The 18,554-nt window shown below is 36.4% G+C and overlaps 1 protein-coding gene across 1 annotated transcript; it reads right to left on the bottom strand.

Annotated features, from left to right (window-relative positions):
• Window positions 1-701: 701 nt before the first annotated feature.
• Window positions 702-12,083, bottom strand: LOC107670610 (DEP domain-containing protein 7-like). The gene is made up of 9 exons (XM_016463253.1): window positions 11,970-12,083; window positions 8,176-8,609; window positions 5,995-6,125; window positions 5,618-5,810; window positions 4,254-4,474; window positions 3,197-3,339; window positions 2,618-2,743; window positions 1,846-1,924; window positions 702-1,042 (listed from the first exon to the last, which is right to left on the bottom strand). The coding sequence occupies exons 2-9, from the start codon at window positions 8,598-8,600 to the stop codon at window positions 828-830; spliced, it is 1,533 nt and encodes a 510-aa protein (XP_016318739.1). The 5' UTR covers window positions 8,601-8,609; window positions 11,970-12,083; the 3' UTR covers window positions 702-827.
• Between the last annotated feature and the right edge of the window lie 6,471 nt (window positions 12,084-18,554).

Below are 18,554 nucleotides of genomic sequence, written 5' to 3'. Positions count from 1 at the left end.
CAAATCGCCTTTCCTAATAACGTGCTAGTTAGCAAATTTCACGATGAATGCGGCTAAAGTAAACAGTCTCTCTGAGAGCTGCTCGGAAGAGAGGGGCGGGGCGTGCAGAACACATTTGCATTTAAAGCGGCATGCAAGAAAACAGCTTGTTCTGAAAAGAGCTGTTTTTGACAGGGTAAAAACGGTGTTGTTTTACACTACCATTGAGTAATTTTAACCAAACTATGTTACAGACTTTTCATTATGACCCTAAAGAATCATATCAACTTGTGGAAAATTGGCATCCGATGACCCCTTTAAAAATATTATAATGAGAGAAATTACAAATGCAAGTATCAAATAATTTCTATACATACCTTAAATTTCTTTAATTACCTTAATCTCACTAAAGCCTGTGACCCTGTTGAACTCAAAGCATGTGAAATACAGAAAGAGGATCTTGAAAGAAGATTTGGCCTGATTTTGTTTTCATATCTTATAGTCAAGTTTGGACTCTGAGTCTGTTAACTTGTTTCATTTGTAACCCATTATATATATATATTTATTTAAAGACATACTTCTTAGTTTTTCTGAAGTATTTTAATTTATATGTAGGATTGAGTTGTGGTCTGAGAACATGTGGTTTTCAGGGTAAGAAGTAGTAATATAATTTTGTCCAAATTTTGATAAAGAAAAGTAAAATGTGTTTATTGTCCAACAAATCCCATTCCCTTATCAATACAGACATAAGAGTAGTATTCAGTTTTTCTATAATATGTACATATTTACAACATACAAGATACTTTTTACATACAGTATTATACAGTATAATATTAAATGAAGATCCTTTAAATATAAGCATTGGATATTCTGTTGCCAAAATATTGTACAAATATTTCAGGATGTCCTTTGTAGAACTGTCCGAGCAGACGGCGCTTCTCCTTCAGAGAGAGCTTCGAGTTCTCATGAATAGTTTTGAGTAACGTCCACAGCTCCTCTCTGGTAGTTTTCTGAACTGTTTCCAGGTAATCTTTTCCAGTCAGACGGCGACAGTACGTTGTTCCTGAAAGAGAGGGAAGATCTGAAATGCATTCTCTTAGCAAATCAAGGATCATCCATTATTAGCAGTGTTTTATTTACAAATTTGGCTCACAAACATATACTATGATAAGATTGCGATGATGCTTTACAATAATGTTCTCATTTGTTAACATCAGTTAACTGCATTAGTTAACATGAACTAACAATGAAAGCTACTTCTAAAGCATCTATTAATCTCAGTTAATGTCAATTTCAACATTTACAAATACGTTATTAAAGGGGTCATATGATGCTGCTAAAAAGAACATTATTTTGTGTATTTGGTGTAATGAAATGTGTTTATACGGTTTAAGGTTAAAAAAACACATTATTTTCCACATACTGTACATTATTGTTTCTCCTCTATGCCCCGCGGCTTTATGCAAATCTTCCCACATCGTGACGTAGATATGTGGGGCGTGTTAGAACGAGCCGTTTTAGGTAGGCGTGGCTGACTCTTAACTTTTATAAAGAATATCTCTTTGGATTTGAGACTTTAGTCTTTGCAACTTTACAGATCTCCTTTATGCACCAAGAGCTTGTAACACTCCAAAGAGAAAGGAAAAATTGAAATCGCATCATATGACCCCTTTAAAATCAAAAGTTGTATCTGTTAGTATTATTTAACGGACCTGAACAATATTTTTTCACTATTCTCTTGCATTTCTTCCTGTTATTATTGTAAAAGTTTAATAAACAAATTAAGCAAATAAAAAATAAAAAAAAACAGCATGAAAGACTTGACATAAATTTTCTCATATATTTTCCATATATTTGTAGTTTTACCTGTGATGAGATCAGGATCTGTTCCTTTGATGATACTGGCCAGTTTATCACTTACAAGTTTGTGCAATGTGACGGGAATCTAGGGTAAAAAGATGCTGTCAGTTCACTTCAGGCACAGAAACACAAATTTATGATAGAACAGTGACCTAAATTATTGACAAGGCAGATGAATGTTTCATTTAAAAAAAACAAAAACAAAAAAAAACAAGGACCATTACGATTGTTATATATGCTGATATAAACTATTATTCAAACATGTGGGGTCATTAAGATTAAGATTTTTTCTTTTTTGAAAGAAGTCTCTTCTGCTCACCATGGCTGCATTTATTTGATCAATAATATCGTAAAAACAGTAATATTGTCAAATATTATTAAATGTAAAATTACTGTTTTGTATGAGAATATTTTTTTAAAATGTAATTTATTCCTGTGATGCAAAGCTGAATTTTCAGCATCATTACTCCAGTCTTCAGTGTCACATGATCTTCAGAAATCATTCGAATATGACAGTTTTTTAAAATTTTTACCAACATTGAAAACCGTTTTTACTGCTTAATGTTTGTGGAATCCATGATACTTTTTTCAGGATTCTTTGATGAATCAAAAGTTCAAAAGAACAGCATTTCTTACAGACGCCAATCTTTTGAACAGTAGTGTATATTATACAGTGTATGTCTGGTTGTATTTTGTTAACAGCACTGTCACACACACACACACACTGTGCAGATAGTTTTGTAGTGTTTTTAGAGGCCAGTCTGAGCTGCTGACTCACCTTGAAGAGGTCATGGTGCTTGTCCGTCATGAAAAGAACCAGAAGATCAACCTTCCCCTTGGCTAGTTTAGTCCCATACACAATAGCATTGGAGAACGCCCTCTTCACTGCCATTCGGTTCTCTATCTACAGAACAGAACAAACAAACAGCTTGTCAAGTTTCTGTAGGGATGAAGGAATGGTATTTATGTAGGTGTAATAAATGATTATCGGGCGAAAGCAGAAAAGAGGCTGTTGTTTCATTCACTGTCTTTTCACAAGCATGGCAACTGCAAAGCTCACTTTAGTTTCTGTTTTTAACAATGACACTTTTGTGCGATAGAAACACTGTCGTACTGTGCACTGCTCTGATTTCGCAGCAAACATACTGGACGTTCGACATCAATTCGAGTGCAGATCATTTTTTCCATATTTTGTAAATGATTTCCAAACACATTCTGCAACTATGATGTTCATCTATGTCTTTCAGAAACTAAATCAGAGTGCTCTTATTTATTCATCAACCACATCACCACTTCATTTCCTCCATTACACAGCATAAAAAACACACTCAAACCGTATTATCCAGATTATTCGTACCTCTTTGTGTAGTTTGATCTCCTGAGGGCTGGCGGCGAGGGCCATAAAGCGCAGTAGCCTGCGGAGCTCCTCTCTACTGCGTGAATCCTGCAGCTTCAGACAGAGCTGAAGAGACTCCAGCGCCTGCTCCTGCTTCCCATTCACTGCACACAAGCAGAGAAATATAACTAAGTGAGTTGTGACAGATTTTCAGCAACATTCCAGTGGCCTGTAGTACATTGCTAGGGTGTTACGGATGGTTGTTAAGTGGTCTCTAAGGTACTGCTATTGGTTTTCAGCAACTAGATTTGATCCTGTAGCACAAACATTTAAAAAAAACACCCCCTTCACATTTGTTTAGAACTACTTTGGACTGTTTTCATGGGGAAACAGTGCTTGATCTGTGCATATTTCTCTCCTGATTCAGATGAGACAACGTCTTCACTGCGGAAAGCAATATTATGAATAAAGAAATTGTTTTTGGCCAGAAGCAACGGTTTACAGTTAAAAACATCTTAATGATAGATTTGTTCCTTACAAACACTCAGCTTTTCGTTTCACAAGACATTAATTGATGGATTGGAGTGGTGTGGATTACTTGTGGATTATTGTGGTGTTTTTATCAGCTGTTTGGACTCTCACTCTGACGGCACCCATTCACTGCAGAGCATCCATTGATGAGCAAGTGATGGAATGATAAATTTCTCCAAATCTGATCTGATGAAGAAACAAACTTCTATATCTTGGATGGTCTGAAGGTGAGTAAATTTTCATTTTTGGGTGAACTATTTTTAAATCCCATTAAAGTGGGTCAAAGAGCACTCTTTAATTCAACTAATTGCATTTAATTAAAATTTTAACTACAATAGATTTTCATTTAATTGCATTTCAGTTTGCACTTCAGTAAATTCTTTTGAAGTATATTATTTCCTTAAAAGTACTCTTTTTAAAAGTATTCTAAAGTGTACTTCATTTTCACAAGGGCCACTAATAAGCCAAATTTAATTTCATATAAATGTCAGGTCAAGCTAACATATCCATTTATATATATATAACATATAAGAGACTGATCTCTTACCAAGCAGCTCGGAGACGCCTGAGTGGATGTCAAAGACGTGGTTGCTGAGCAGCGGTGGGTAGTCAGACTGGCCGTAGTGCTGAACGAGGACTCCGTAGAGGAGCTGCTTGTACTGGGACGTCTCCTCCGCACACTTGGCCAGTCCTCGGCTCACCTCCACCACCAACTGATCAGGAAGAAACTCCAGACAGTCCACAGCCACTGACAACCAGCTGTCTGCTCTGTTAACGAGACAAAAAAGGAAAGAAAATGATGGAAAGATACACTGCATCAATTAAAAGCACAGCCATCTAAAAACACACAACACATAAAAGGCAAGGACAGAATAATTAAATGAGAAGATTACTAAGAGATTTTATTCATCAAAAGTGTGTTAGAGGAAAAAAGGGAGTTTCTTGATCATGAGTGGGGAAAAACAACATGCCCCATGGTTTGGGTTTAAACAGAACTATTACATAATGTCCAGCTGACCCTCGCCTAAACACAATATGGTGCACATTGCTGTTCATTTAAATTTTTTTTTTTTTTATATATATATATAAAAATTACAAAATGTTATTGAAAGAGTGCAAAAAAAATCCATCTTCCAAACCATGTCTTTAGCCAAGCACTAATGATTTACATTTTAGCGCTGTCGGGATGGATTTCGCGGGAAATTCCATACATATACGTCATTCGCCTGTGCGTGCCACGTCAAAGAAGCTCCAGCTGTGGTTAAAGTACTGCTGAAAGTTCGTTGTCACAACGAACAAGAAAATAATTAACATTAATCATTTAAAAGGCAAACCTCTGTTTGTTTAATCGTTTGTAAAAACCACAAAACTGTTATTTATTTGTCCATCTTCTCTGATAACGTCCTGAATTCATGTGCACACCGCTGCGTCGAACCATATATTCATCCGCGCAGAGGAGCAGAGCCGACGCACAACCAAAACAATACTCTTCTGCATGCATTTTTATTTTGCATACACGTTACATAGTGTGACTATGTACTTTATATTTCCCATTTAGTCCACTAAACGTTTGAGATTATTTCAACATTTATGGAGAAGGATATTTTTTTAAACAACACTTTTTGCAACTCTATATATTGCATAAAATGTACAAGTCTAGTTTTGTCATTTATTGCAACTCTATAACACCCCAGAATAAAAAGGAGAGGAGTTAAAGGGGTCATATGATGCAATTTCAAATAGGAGCAAAAATAATGTACAGTATGTGGAAAATAATGTGTTTTTTGAACCTTAAACCGCATAAACACATTGAATTACAACAAATACACAAAATAATGTTCTTTTTAGCAATGTCATATGACCCTTTTAAACAAATAGAGATGGAGCATGATATGTAAATAATCAGCATACTGAGCCTCGCTGAAGGCCTTGAGGATCTCACGGTCCAGGTAGCTGCTGGTGTAGAGGAGGTCTGGGTCACTGTCCATGCTGTGGAGGGGCGGGCGAGGGCTCTCTTGACCTTCCAACAGGCTCTCCAGAAGCGGCAGCTCAATCAGCTGTAGGAGTCTTAGTACCGTCTGCTGCCGCCATATTTCATCCATCACTGACACAGACACGACAGCTTTAATACTTAAAAAAAAATCCAATATATTTTGGCAATTTATTTTAGTAATAAATAATAAAATAGCTGATTTTATGACAATTTTGTCAAACAGTCAAAAAACATATTTCAAATTGTTTTTCATGACATTAGACAAAGCATGCATTTATTTCTAAAGAAAACATACACTCCTGTGATAACCCCAGATTCATCATCTGTGGTGTGATGGTTGTGTTCATGTTCAGATTTCCCAAAACATCCTCCAGAGATGTATCCGTTTTGACAGGTGAGTTGTTTGAATACACAGAATCTTCTTTCCTGAAGAAAATAATCAGACAATAGTAATGAGTATATCACATGTCTGAAACTGTTTCCAATCTGAACAAGTTTCATGCATTCGGTAACACTTTAGTATAGGGACTAATTCTCACTATTAATTAGTTGCTTATTAGCATGCCTATTATTAAAATATTGGCTCTTTATTAGCACATATTCTGCATGACCATATTCTATATCCCTAATCCTACTTAATACCCAAATTTAACAACTACCTTATTAACTATTAATAAGCAGCACATTAGGAGTTTATTGAGGCAAAAGTCGAGGTTAATGGTTTGTTAATAGTGGGAATTGGACCTTCAAATAAAGTGTGACCATGCATTCTTGTAGGAATCACCAAATAAGGCCCTTTAGTCCATGATTCACTGTGATGTTGACATTTCATGGGCATTTATAGAGGATTGGCTTTTAATAGCAACCTCAGTCGATTTGAGGTATTTCAAAGTATAAAATCTCAAAGGAAAAACAATTCAGAAAAAATACCAAGCATTCTGTAAGATCTCTATGAAACTAAAAACAAGTAAATGATTAACTAGTTTTGCAAGGTTTTACCAACACTTGTATCTTAGGAGGTGACCTACTGGAAATGAAAACACAATGCACTTTTCTCCATGTTTTCCACACATTTTGCTATTTGTGACACTGAAATTGCTCATACATATTTTGTTCTCCCAAAAATGAACATTCTGTCAAAATCTGGACGTTCTTCAGTGCGACAGAAACATATTTTTTTTTTATCCAAAATATTTTTAATCCAATTAAATTGCAGACGTCAAGAATCAAGTTAATCAATCAGTCAAGTTACTTTCTGAAGTTCTTCGCTGAAACTTTTGACTTCATACATAAGAGTTCATGAGAAAAGTAGTGATGCACAATCGTTTTGAGTCAAATGTTTTCAGTCATCAAGAAGTCAAATGATCAAGTTCACAAAACCAGTCTGAATGATTCGTTCACAAACCAGTAGGGCTGGGTTTTGACACAAATTTCACAATTCGATTAGATTCTCATTCACAAGTATGCGATTCGATTCAATATCGATTATTCTGGATATATATCAGGTACAGTACATACAAATTTTCTCAAGGAAAAAAAATCTAAATGTGACGTTACGTGACATTGTTTACAAGCCTTTATATTGGCGTCTTTGCGCGGCTGGAACACTGATCGAGCGATTACATGAGAGGATACGGCTTGTAAAGTTATACTCTTTATTTTAACTTACCTTCGGATGTTTAGTCATGTTTATTTTGTGCTGAAACTGGTATTAATGTGGAGGAGATGATCAGTTCACATGCGCCTCCTATTGAACTGAGGCGCGCCGTGCTACAGCGATCTGTCACTCCACATTAAGCAGCGCCAAAACGGCATTTATTGTTTGAATACTGCAATACAATGGAAAGAATTTGAAATCTGAGACTTTGTTTCATATTAAAAGTACCAAACCACAATGCTTATTGCGATATATTGGATGGGAAGTGCCCTTCAACGTTCTGTCCATTAACTGAAAACAGGCTAGACTAATCAATTCTTGGGATTTAAGAATTGATATCGTCCCATAAAAATGAGAATCAATTAATATCGAGATATCGATATTTTTTACCCAGCCCTACAAACCAGACTAATCTGATTTGGTCACAGAAGTTAGGAAGATTATCAGTGAATAACGACTTTGAATTTTGGTCTGTTCCTCACACAAAGGGAGTTAAATTGGCAACACTTGGAATTGTATATGGACTACTTTTATGACTTTTATTCTGTGTTTTGCCTCCTTTTAGAATCTTGAAAGACTCATTCCCCATTCATCGTAATTGCATGGAAAGGAGCAGCCAGCACAGTCTTCAAAATTTCTCCTTTTGTGTTTCACAGATGAAATAAGTTCCTACAGGTCTGAAATGACATTCATTCCTTTCAGGCCAGTCTTTTAGAGAAAGCATTAGGAAAAGGTCTACAACCCTACAAGTTATACAGTATAAAGTTTCACTGAGTGAAGGTGATTTGATGTGGGGAAACAGCGTTGTGAGATACCTACCTTTTGTAGGGTGGACTGTACGTGTTCCTCTGTATGCTGAGAGAGTCGTATCCACTCTCAATGGTCTCTGAGCTTGATGCGCTTGGGGTCGGTCTGTTTAGAAACCTGTACAGACTACAGCTGCTGTCCTCAAACGTCGCTGGCCTCTTTTCTTTCCCAAACACCTTAGTGTCCACGGCCTCAAAGACTCTGGCCTCCATGAGGGCCTGGCAGAGGCGAACGGCTTTGGAACGAGGCACCTTGGCGTCTCCGCAGAACTTGCTCTGAATGATGTGAGCCAGAACCACATCCACAGCCTCGGAGCCCAGAAAGCAGTCATGGTAGACTTTCAGATTGTGGCGTCTCCTCTTCACCTCCACCTGCGTCTGAAGGTTGTTGATGATGTTCGTCCAGATGTACGTGGCTCGGAATGGCTTCCCAGCCATCCCTTGTCTCTGTTGAGAGATGGACTGGATGAGAAACGCCAGGATAATGATCTCAGCCTCCATTCTTGTGTTTCTGATATCCCACACATTAAATAAATCTATAGCTTTTGACTGAAAGGAGATGCATTTAATACGTTTAGTCAGGCTTTAAAAACTGTGGACACAAACTAGGCATTCCATGTCAATATTGGCGAGTTTTGCATTTTAAAATCAGTTATAAGAATAAAATTACACACAGACTTTGGCACTGTCCGTTATTAATACTGGAATAAGTCTACAAAAGGAAGCTTCTTCAGACTTCTGAAACTGGACCAAGAGGTTTCAGCTTACCCATATTTAATTTCAGCTCTTTATCATTATAATCAACTTGACAGTTGTAGAACATGAAGTTTCCCATGTTTTGCTCCCACGGGTGTAACGCTGGATTAAAGAAAGCTTTTACAGATCCTACTTCCAACACAAAGAGCATCAGCTGCCAAGATCAATACCTCATAAGCCTTATAAATGACACCGGGGGAGGCTGATCTTTTCTCGCAAGAAGTGTTTCCTGCTGAATTTTATGTGCAGCTCTGAAGTAATGATGAAGGTCTAAATGACCCATCAGGGATCTGGATATTTACTAGGGGTGGCTATGACTGTTGTGATTACATTGCACACACGCCTAGTCTTCAATGAAGGCTCTGCGTCAAGTGGACAACAGCTGGCTGTGATATAAAAGATTCTCTCTAGACTTAGCGGTTCAAGAGTTTTCCTGGGCAGTCTGGGATGCAGCGAACAGTAGATTAATGCTAGTTGTGTGAATATAGTCATTGTTTGCCCTTCTGAAAAACAAGAACATTTTAGCATAATTTTGAAAAGAGTACTTATTACGGAAATAAACTAGAATATAATTTAATTTGCAATTAAATGAAAATGTATTATAGCTTAAATTTGTATTAAATTAGTTGAACATAAGCTTTTTTGAGCCACTTAAAGGGTTAGTTCACCCATAAATGAAAATTAGGCTGCGTTCTACTCACCCCCGAGGCATCCTAGGTGTATATAACTTTCTTCTTTCAGACGAATCCAGTCGGAGTTATATTAAAAATGGTCTTTGATCTTTCAAGCTGTTTAATGCCACTCAGCGGGTGTTGCATTGCTTCAGTCCAAAAGAACAAATAAAAATCGCCCATCCATAAAAAAAATGTCTGCATGCGCAAAGCTGACCTCATACGTCATGCCCCCGGAACTGCTTCTGTGTACAACAGTGAGCGCAAGCTAAATTCAAGTGATTATTACGTTTTGAATATGGATATTTTTCTTACAAAAACGCATCGATTCGCTACAGGAGGCATTTGTTCACCCCCCGGAGCCGTGTGAGACACTTTTTTTTATGGATGGGCGATTTTTATTTAAGTTCTTTTGGACTGAACCAATGCAGCACCCGCTGAGTGCCATTAAACTGCTTGAAAGATCAAAGACAATTTTTAATATAACTCCGACTGGATTCGTCTGAAAGAAGAAAGTCATATACACCTAGGATGCCTCGGGGGTGAGTAAAACGCAGCCTAATTTTCATTTTTGGGTGAACTAACCCTTTAAGTAGGACTTCTTTTTAGTACATCTTTATATGTAATTTCATTATTACATCTATTGTAGTTGAAATATGGTTATTTCATTTATGATCAACTAAAATATACTTTAATGTCATTTCTATTGAAACTTGTATGTTATGTATTTAAATATATTTGTAATCATAATGATGAAGCTCCAATTTAGTGCATTTAAAATATAGTAACTTAACTAAATGTAATATCAAATAACACAGTACTTAAAGAAACATCAATTACTTTCTAATTACATGTGCTTTAGTATGTTAGTTGACACATCAAATTGAGTGCATTTAAATCATGACAAAAAAAAATCCTTTAAAATGTACTTTTAAGTAAAAATTTTAATTTGACATTATTACAAAGCACTTTTTAAAAGTGTACTTAAGTGTGTTAATAAGTTTTAAGAGTGTACTCTCTTTAAGTGGCGTTATATTTCATTAACATTATATTATCTACATGTAGATTTATCTGCAAGTACAGTTCTTTTTCACAAGGGTGAGTATACCTAACAGGCAAATTTGCAAATCTGGAAACTAAAAAAACAAATTCAGTTTCTCCAACTGGCTAGATTTGACTAAACTCATCAGATTCATCCCTCCATCTGATAAACTAGTTGATAGGAAAACTTCCTTGTTATGTTCACATCATATAGGCTTTAGAACATTTGCATGCCGCTGGTTGAACAACTGCATTAGTACTTACTGAGATTTTGGTGTTAACAATTTGAAATAATTTATTGCTTATAAAAGTAACTGAAACTTACAAACAAACATGATGCTGGTACATTGAATGATACCATGGTACTTAGTTGCTTCGTATACTCCAACATACACCATGGTGTATGTCCACAATAACATGCTTGAATCGTGAAAAATGTCATATCATGACATTTTTGGTTCATTTGTTAGTTTGCATGAATAATACCACATTTAGTATCAAATTAGGATCCAGTATCTGCAGAACATCTATTAGAGGAGTCACCGTGGTGTTTGTCCCCATGCATCTGCTGGGATCACTCCTCTCATGATGGCCAGCACACACTGATGTGTTTGCCCACCACTCAGATAAATAACCACAGAGGGAGAGCACCTCATGATGGCACATCTAAGCCAGGCTATCAGTATGACAAAGAAGCAAATTAGCACAAAATCTACTCATTTGAATTCTTACTGTATAGGAGCCCTCTAGTTTGTCAAGCACAGACAAGCCAAACGCTTTTACCCTCTGGCTAATGTAAATCCAAAACTTGAATGAAAACATTTGGCAGCTAAACCTCTTTAAATGAATGCCAAAATGCACTTTAGAATTTAGACTGAATAAGCATCAGAAATACATGAGTTTACCAATTAAAGAGAACAATTACAAGACAAGTCTTAAATGTAAAGACAAAACCATATCATTTCAGACATAAAAAATGCAATAATGTGCATATTTTAATGTTATTTGAGCTATTTAGCATATGGGTTGTTGACATATACCGTACATGTGTCCTATGGTGTAACAGCTAAATTTAGAAAACAATAATTAATCATTATTAATAATTAATTTCTTGTTAATAATTGTTACTAGCATACAAATAGCATAAGAGAGACTTTTCTTCATTGTTAGTTTGTTTTCTAATTTTTTGCTGTCACACCATAGGACACATTTACGGTATATTTGTCAACTACCCATTTACACTTTTGTTTACAGCATTCAAACTGCAAATGTGTCATTTAACCCACAATTATTAAACCAAATCCATTTAAAGCAGCCAGTCGTACACGCAGAAACCTACCTGGAGGTCTGTGCATGTAGTTCAGGTTAAAGCCGGATGTCTCGATGCTGTATTGATGCAAAGCATCTCGCGTTTAGTCTCGCGCTGTAAGTATTTGATGTTCACACTCGCAGTCGCGCGCCCTGAACTCATCTACACTGTGCACAAGCCCACGCGCTCTAGCAGCCTCGCCGTGACGTCACGAGGGCAGTCGATAGCTCATTAGCATTAGAATGATTTCATTTACACTAAACAGTCACCGAAACTTGCCCATGATAAACAAGCACCACTAAATGTAAATAATGCCGTTATAAACACAGCAAAGCACTTATTTGGGCCTTTCATGGCTTTTAGAGATAGGCTATTGACATTTAAGGGCTACAAGAAATTTCCTTAGTAGCTAACCATAGTTCCCACCAAAATACCACAGTTTTACTTGTGAAAAAGAAGTGAGCTTAATTTGATTGAAATCTTATAAATATGTTTTTTTTTAATTGTACTTGCAGACAATATAATATTAATTAAATAAAAACACTTAAGTGAGACACTTTTATTACATTCATAACACTTTTAAAAAGAACACTGTCAATTAATAATGTCAAATTAAAAGTTTCACTGTACATTTTAAATAATTTAAAGGGGTCATATGATGCTATTTTAAAGATCATCTTTGCAACTTTACAGATCTTCTTTATGCACCAAGAGCTTGTAACACTCCAAAGAGAAAGGAAAACTTAAAATCGCATCATATGACCCCTTTAAAAATGTGATATTTAATTTAAAGTTGATATACTATTTTAAATAGCCTATAGAAATTGCATCAAATTCATCAATTCACCTTTTTTCACAAGGGAATAACCAAGACTGTCACAAAAAAAATAAAGACATTTTAAAACAAAATGACAGATTTGAGGAAATTCCACATTTGTTTTATTAAAAATTACAATTAAAAATTAAATAAATAATCATCAACTAGTCTGCAAGTATAACCTTGATCATCAGCCTCTGGAAGTCAAATGAAACTCTATATAAAAGTCTTATGTCACTGGAATAAATGTTGATGCTTATCAAGATCTTAAACAATGAAAACTTTATTTGTTTCAGCATCTCGGTCTCAACTGGTTGAACAGGAAAAAGTCTGATAACTGTGAAATCAACACCGCTCTCACACCATGGTGTGTGGTTTTAAATGACATTCAGTTCTTAGAAAACTTGACTTGAAACACTGAAATGTACTACCAAGTTCAAAGAATCTAATCTGATCAGGATTTAAGGTACTTAGAAATATTAACAGACTGTGGCTAATAAGGGTTGAGAAAACTGTAATTTGATATGCAAACATCATATTTAATGCATCACTGCATAGAGTGGCCTCTGCGTACTAAGAAACCAACAGGTAAACTCTTTTAAGCCATTCTTGATAGTGTGCATTTGCATGTCCTAAACGCCGTGTAAATCATTGCCAATGACATGATCATGTTATGATCTTATCTTTCTTAACTTTGATTGGAATAATGAGAATAGAGCTGAATTGGTAACAACAATTTGAGAACAGTAAGGCTGTTGAGCATGCAGTTGACAAAGTTTCATTCAGACTAAGAGATTTCGAAGTATTAAGCTCATCAACAATGACGGGTTTCTAAACCAGAGTCTTGACCATCAAAGGAAGAGTCAGTTTGGAGCGTATTATTAGTGTGTAAGTGTCAGTGTTGAGATAACAGCTAAACAATGTAAAGAAACCAGTTTGACGGGGGAGGAATGGGACTTATCTAGAAAGTCGCTTTAAGGCTCTTCTTTGGTCGCCTTCTCATGATGCTTTGTCAGAGCTTCCAGGCCAAAGGATTTTAAGACAGAATTTGCCTCTCAATGCTAGCTTTCACACTCTTCAGGGGGTCTCATTCACTCCTTTTTCCCAAGTCATTAGCTCTTTTACTGTCCCCCTCGGCCACGGAGCGCTTTTGCATTCCAATACACACAAACACTCTGATTCAAACAGTATGTGCCAGTCAAACATCCACAATCTTCCATATATCTCCATGAGATCATGAAATCATGAAATCTAGTCCATAAAAACTTTTAAAGGACATAGATAACAAACTTTCAAGGTTTCAGAAAGCTATATGGTGGTAGTACTTGTGTAAGAAGAAGGTTGGAAAAATGTGTTTACTTACCCAGTCAGAACAACAGATGATGAATAGTTTCCAGAGTTGACCTCGTGCCAAATGTATTCAATTAAAATACGCTCTTCTTAAAAGTTACGCTTCCAACCACTAAAAACACATGTGTGTCATCAGAACTGGTTCTGCTACTCCTGCGTCCTCGTCATGAGCGGTGATGTTGTTGTGTATGCCTGTGTCACAGGTTAAAGCATTTTCTCTATGCTCTGAATCAACACATTCTTATAGCTCAGGGTTAAATCATGCTGGAGAACCTGTCGACAGGGTTGTACATTTTCAATCATTACATTTTAATACTACATTTAATTTGATGTGCTGACTAACAAAACCACATGTAAAATATCTGATTATACATTCAAATTTTGTGTTAAATCGATATTTCATTTCATTTTAACCGTGAAATAAACACAGCTCTCACAGCATGGTGTGTGGTTTTAAATGACAATTCGGTTCTTAGAAAACTTGACTTGAAACACTGAAATGTACTACCAAGTTCAAAGAATCTAATCTGATCAGGATTTAAGGTACTTAGAAATATTAACAGACTGTGGCTAATAAGGGTTGAGAAAACTGTAATTTGATATGCAAACATCATATTTAATGCATCACTGCATAGAGTGGCCTCTGCGTACTAAGAAACCAACAGGTAAACTCTTTTAAGCCATTCTTGATAGTGTGCATTTGCATGTCCTAAACGCCGTGTAAATCATTGCCAATGACATGATCATGTTATGATCTTATCTTTCTTAACTTTGATTGGAATAATGCGAATAGAGCTGAATTGGTAACAACAATTTGAGAACAGTAAGGCTGTTGAGCATGCAGTTGACAAAGTTTCATTCAGACTAAGAGATTTCGAAGTATTAAGCTCATCAACAATGACGGGTTTCTAAACCAGAGTCTTGACCATCAAAGGAAGAGTCAGTTTGGAGCGTATTATTAGTGTGTAAGTGTCAGTGTTGAGATAACAGCTAAACAATGTAAAGAAACCAGTTTGACGGGGGAGGAATGGGACTTATCTAGAAAGTCGCTTTAAGGCTCTTCTTTGGTCGCCTTCTCATGATGCTTTGTCAGAGCTTCCAGGCCAAAGGATTTTAAGACAGAATTTGCCTCTCAATGCTAGCTTTCACACTCTTCAGGGGGTCTCATTCACTCCTTTTTCCCAAGTCATTAGCTCTTTTACTGTCCCCCTCGGCCACGGAGCGCTTTTGCATTCCAATACACACAAACACTCTGATTCAAACAGTATGTGCCAGTCAAACATCCACAATCTTCCATATATCTCCATGAGATCATGAAATCATGAAATCTAGTCCATAAAAACTTTTAAAGGACATAGATAACAAACTTTCAAGGTTTCAGAAAGCTATATGGTGGTAGTACTTGTGTAAGAAGAAGGTTGGAAAAATGTGTTTACTTACCCAGTCAGAACAACAGATGATGAATAGTTTCCAGAGTTGACCTCGTGCCAAATGTATTCAATTAAAATACGCTCTTCTTAAAAGTTACGCTTCCAACCACTAAAAACACATGTGTGTCATCAGAACTGGTTCTGCTACTCCTGCGTCCTCGTCATGAGCGGTGATGTTGTTGTGTATGCCTGTGTCACAGGTTAAAGCATTTTCTCTATGCTCTGAATCAACACATTCTTATAGCTCAGGGTTAAATCATGCTGGAGAACCTGTCGACAGGGTCACACACACACACACACACACACACACACACACACACACACATATAGGCCTATATATATATTTTTTTTTCTTCTCTTAATTACAGTGGCATTATTGCTGCTGTAAAAGGTTTTAACATGTCTTTATATGATAGATAAGCAGACAGGCAGGCAGATAGATGGAGAGAAAGATATGGAAACACTTTATTTTAAGGTGTCCTTGTTACACATGTTACATGTACTTACTATTATAATAACAATTAATTATGCATAATTACATGCAAGTTACCCTAAGCCAAACCCTAATCCTAACCATATAGTAAATACACGTAGTTAATTAATATTACTCAGTACTTAAATGTATAATTACACTGTAACAAGGACACCTTAAAATAAAGTGTAACCAAAGATATACAGACAGAAAAATAGACAGACAGACAGCATAAACAAACAGATGCTAGATAGATATATAGATAGATAGATAGATAGATAGATAGACAGAGACAGACAGACAGACAGACAGACAGACAGACAGACAGACAGATAGATCTTTTATTAGACCTTTCATGGACTTTTAAATACCGACTTGGTAAAATCTAATCTTGTTATAACAAAGCCAGTTAGGCTCTTGAAGTTCCTGTCTGTTGTACCGAGTATCTCCAGGATGGATGGTTAGTGGGTGGATTGTATCAAATGCCCATCAATTGTCCCCATAAACGAATTCCAGTCTCAGTGAAACCAGAACATTGACTAGTGTGAAAGAGTCCTCTCAGCTCTGCTCCCACACAGCCCCAGCAGCACGTTCCTATCCATATTCATGTGTCTCAGCTGTAGGGCAGACGTTTGGGACTGGACAAACATCCAGTTCTCCTAGCAATTTGCAGCCTGGAATCTACTAACGCCCCTCACTAGATTCAACTGTACAGTGGCTTCCTTTATTTGTAGACATTGAAGTCTTTGTTTTCAGCCACAGAGATGTTCGATTTTGCGGCATTGTGGCTCGCAACAATCATATTTTATTCAACAGTCCACTGACCAGCCGTACTGAAGTCACACAGTCTCTGAATAGTTTTTCCATGAGACAACTAGAGAACAGCAAGGACACCCTTATGAAAAAGAAGTGTACTTAATTGTACTGAACGTGCACTTGTAGTGTACTTAAAATCTTAAAAAGCATATTTAAAAAAACTGTACTTATAATATAATTATATCATAATATTATATTATTATTGGGGCAGTCGTGGCCTAATGGTTAGAGAGTTGGGCTTGTAACCCAAAGGTCTGCTGTGTGTGTGCACTTGGATGGGTTAAATGCAGAGCACAAATTCTGAGTATGGGACAACATATTTGGCCACACCTCACTTCACTTTCACTTGAAGTAAATGCCACTTAAAGAGAGACGCTTTCATGAGTGTTTCTTAAATGTAAGTACACTTTTAAAAAGTGCACTTTAATAATGGCAAAATAAAAGCTTCAAAGTACATTTAAAATAGTTGTTTCAATAATCTTTCATGCTTTAATAAATAAATTACAATTATGTTTAAATACATATTGTTTGGCATATTGTTTTCTAATGATGCATCAGATGTGATATTCTTGATCTGGTTGCTCTAAATTCACAGACCACACAGACAATGCACTTCACAGTTCATCTTGTTAAATTGTGTAAAGACAGGCTAAAGATTAACCAGCCTCTCCCAGTGGAGCTATGCGAGTATGCAGTTCTATCTCTTAGAAATCTGCAGCATCATAGAATATGACTTCCTGTTTGAGGCTCATGTGGCAGAAACACTTTCACTGCCACTGCCAGAGAGTCCTCCTATTTTAATCAACACAACTGCTTGATGCATTTGGTAGGGTCAAGGTATAAGTTAGTCCTCACATTTTGAGTTGTGATAATGTAGCCAAGTACTATCATTTTCAAATGTTTTTCTTGTTATGGTTCCCTGTTATCTAACATACACCGTCAGACTTTGTTTTGCCTACGTCAAGAACCCCTGTGACGGGGTTTCACTAATAGCAGGGAACTGATAGCAGGGAAATCTGAAGTTGACTCAAACGTTCAGACAAAACACAATGCTTAGTGGCAATAAAAGCACACACGTTAATTTAAAGGGATAGTTCATAACAAAATAAACATGCTGTCATCATTTACTCACCCTCATGTCATTTTCAAACCTGTATGACTTGCTTTCATCTGCTGCAGAACACAAAAAAATATATTTTCAAGAATGTTGGTTACCAAACAGTTTTGATTATTCATAAAATAGCCTATATTATTTTATGTTCCACAGGATAAAGAAAGTCATTCAGATTTGGAACAACACGAAGGTGTGTAAATGATTTTGGACTATCACATTAATTCATATAACCTAAAGTTAAAGTGCTAGATGTTGAGATTTTAGTTATTTAAGCTGCACTCCGTAAGTGTTGCCTCTTTGTCGCCATCTCTGTTTGAAACCTGCAATTGCAGTTATTTTTTCGGAATTATCTTCTTTACATGGGTTGTGCATCGGCTCGGATCCTCAGCGCGGATGAATCTCATGTTTTGAGGTGCATGTGTGGCTGTCAGTCAACACACCAGTGTGAAGTATGTCCTGGAAAATGTCATCTGAACAAGTAACACGTCTGCCAGTTTTGTTCTGACCAACTGAAAAAAAAAAGTTTTAGGCCTACAATAAATCGCGCTACCAATGGTGATTAAATCTAACGATCAACAAGTTAGCTCAGATCAGTCAAAAGGTGCAGATTATTATT

This window comes from Sinocyclocheilus anshuiensis, unplaced genomic scaffold (assembly GCF_001515605.1).
Source record: "Sinocyclocheilus anshuiensis isolate Anshui unplaced genomic scaffold, SAMN03320099.WGS_v1.1 scaffold140, whole genome shotgun sequence".
NCBI classification, from domain to species: Eukaryota; Metazoa; Chordata; class Actinopteri; order Cypriniformes; family Cyprinidae; genus Sinocyclocheilus; species Sinocyclocheilus anshuiensis.
The sequence above is the reverse complement of the archived record's forward strand: the minus strand, read 5'-3'. Positions and strand labels throughout refer to the sequence as shown.

What these genes read in the sequence shown, in the direction of transcription:
- LOC107670610 (XM_016463253.1), bottom strand. Translation starts at nt 8,600, where the DNA reads ATGGCTGGGAAGCCATTCCGAGCCACGTACATCTGGACGAACATCATC. An exon ending in TACAGTCCACCCTACAAAAG is followed by an intron (nt 6,126 to 8,175) that starts GTAGGTATCTCA and finishes TATTTTCTTCAG; the next exon opens with GAAAGAAGATTCTGTGTATT. An exon ending in AGATCAAACTACACAAAGAG is followed by an intron (nt 2,744 to 3,196) that starts GTACGAATAATC and finishes TCTGTTCTGTAG; the next exon opens with ATAGAGAACCGAATGGCAGT.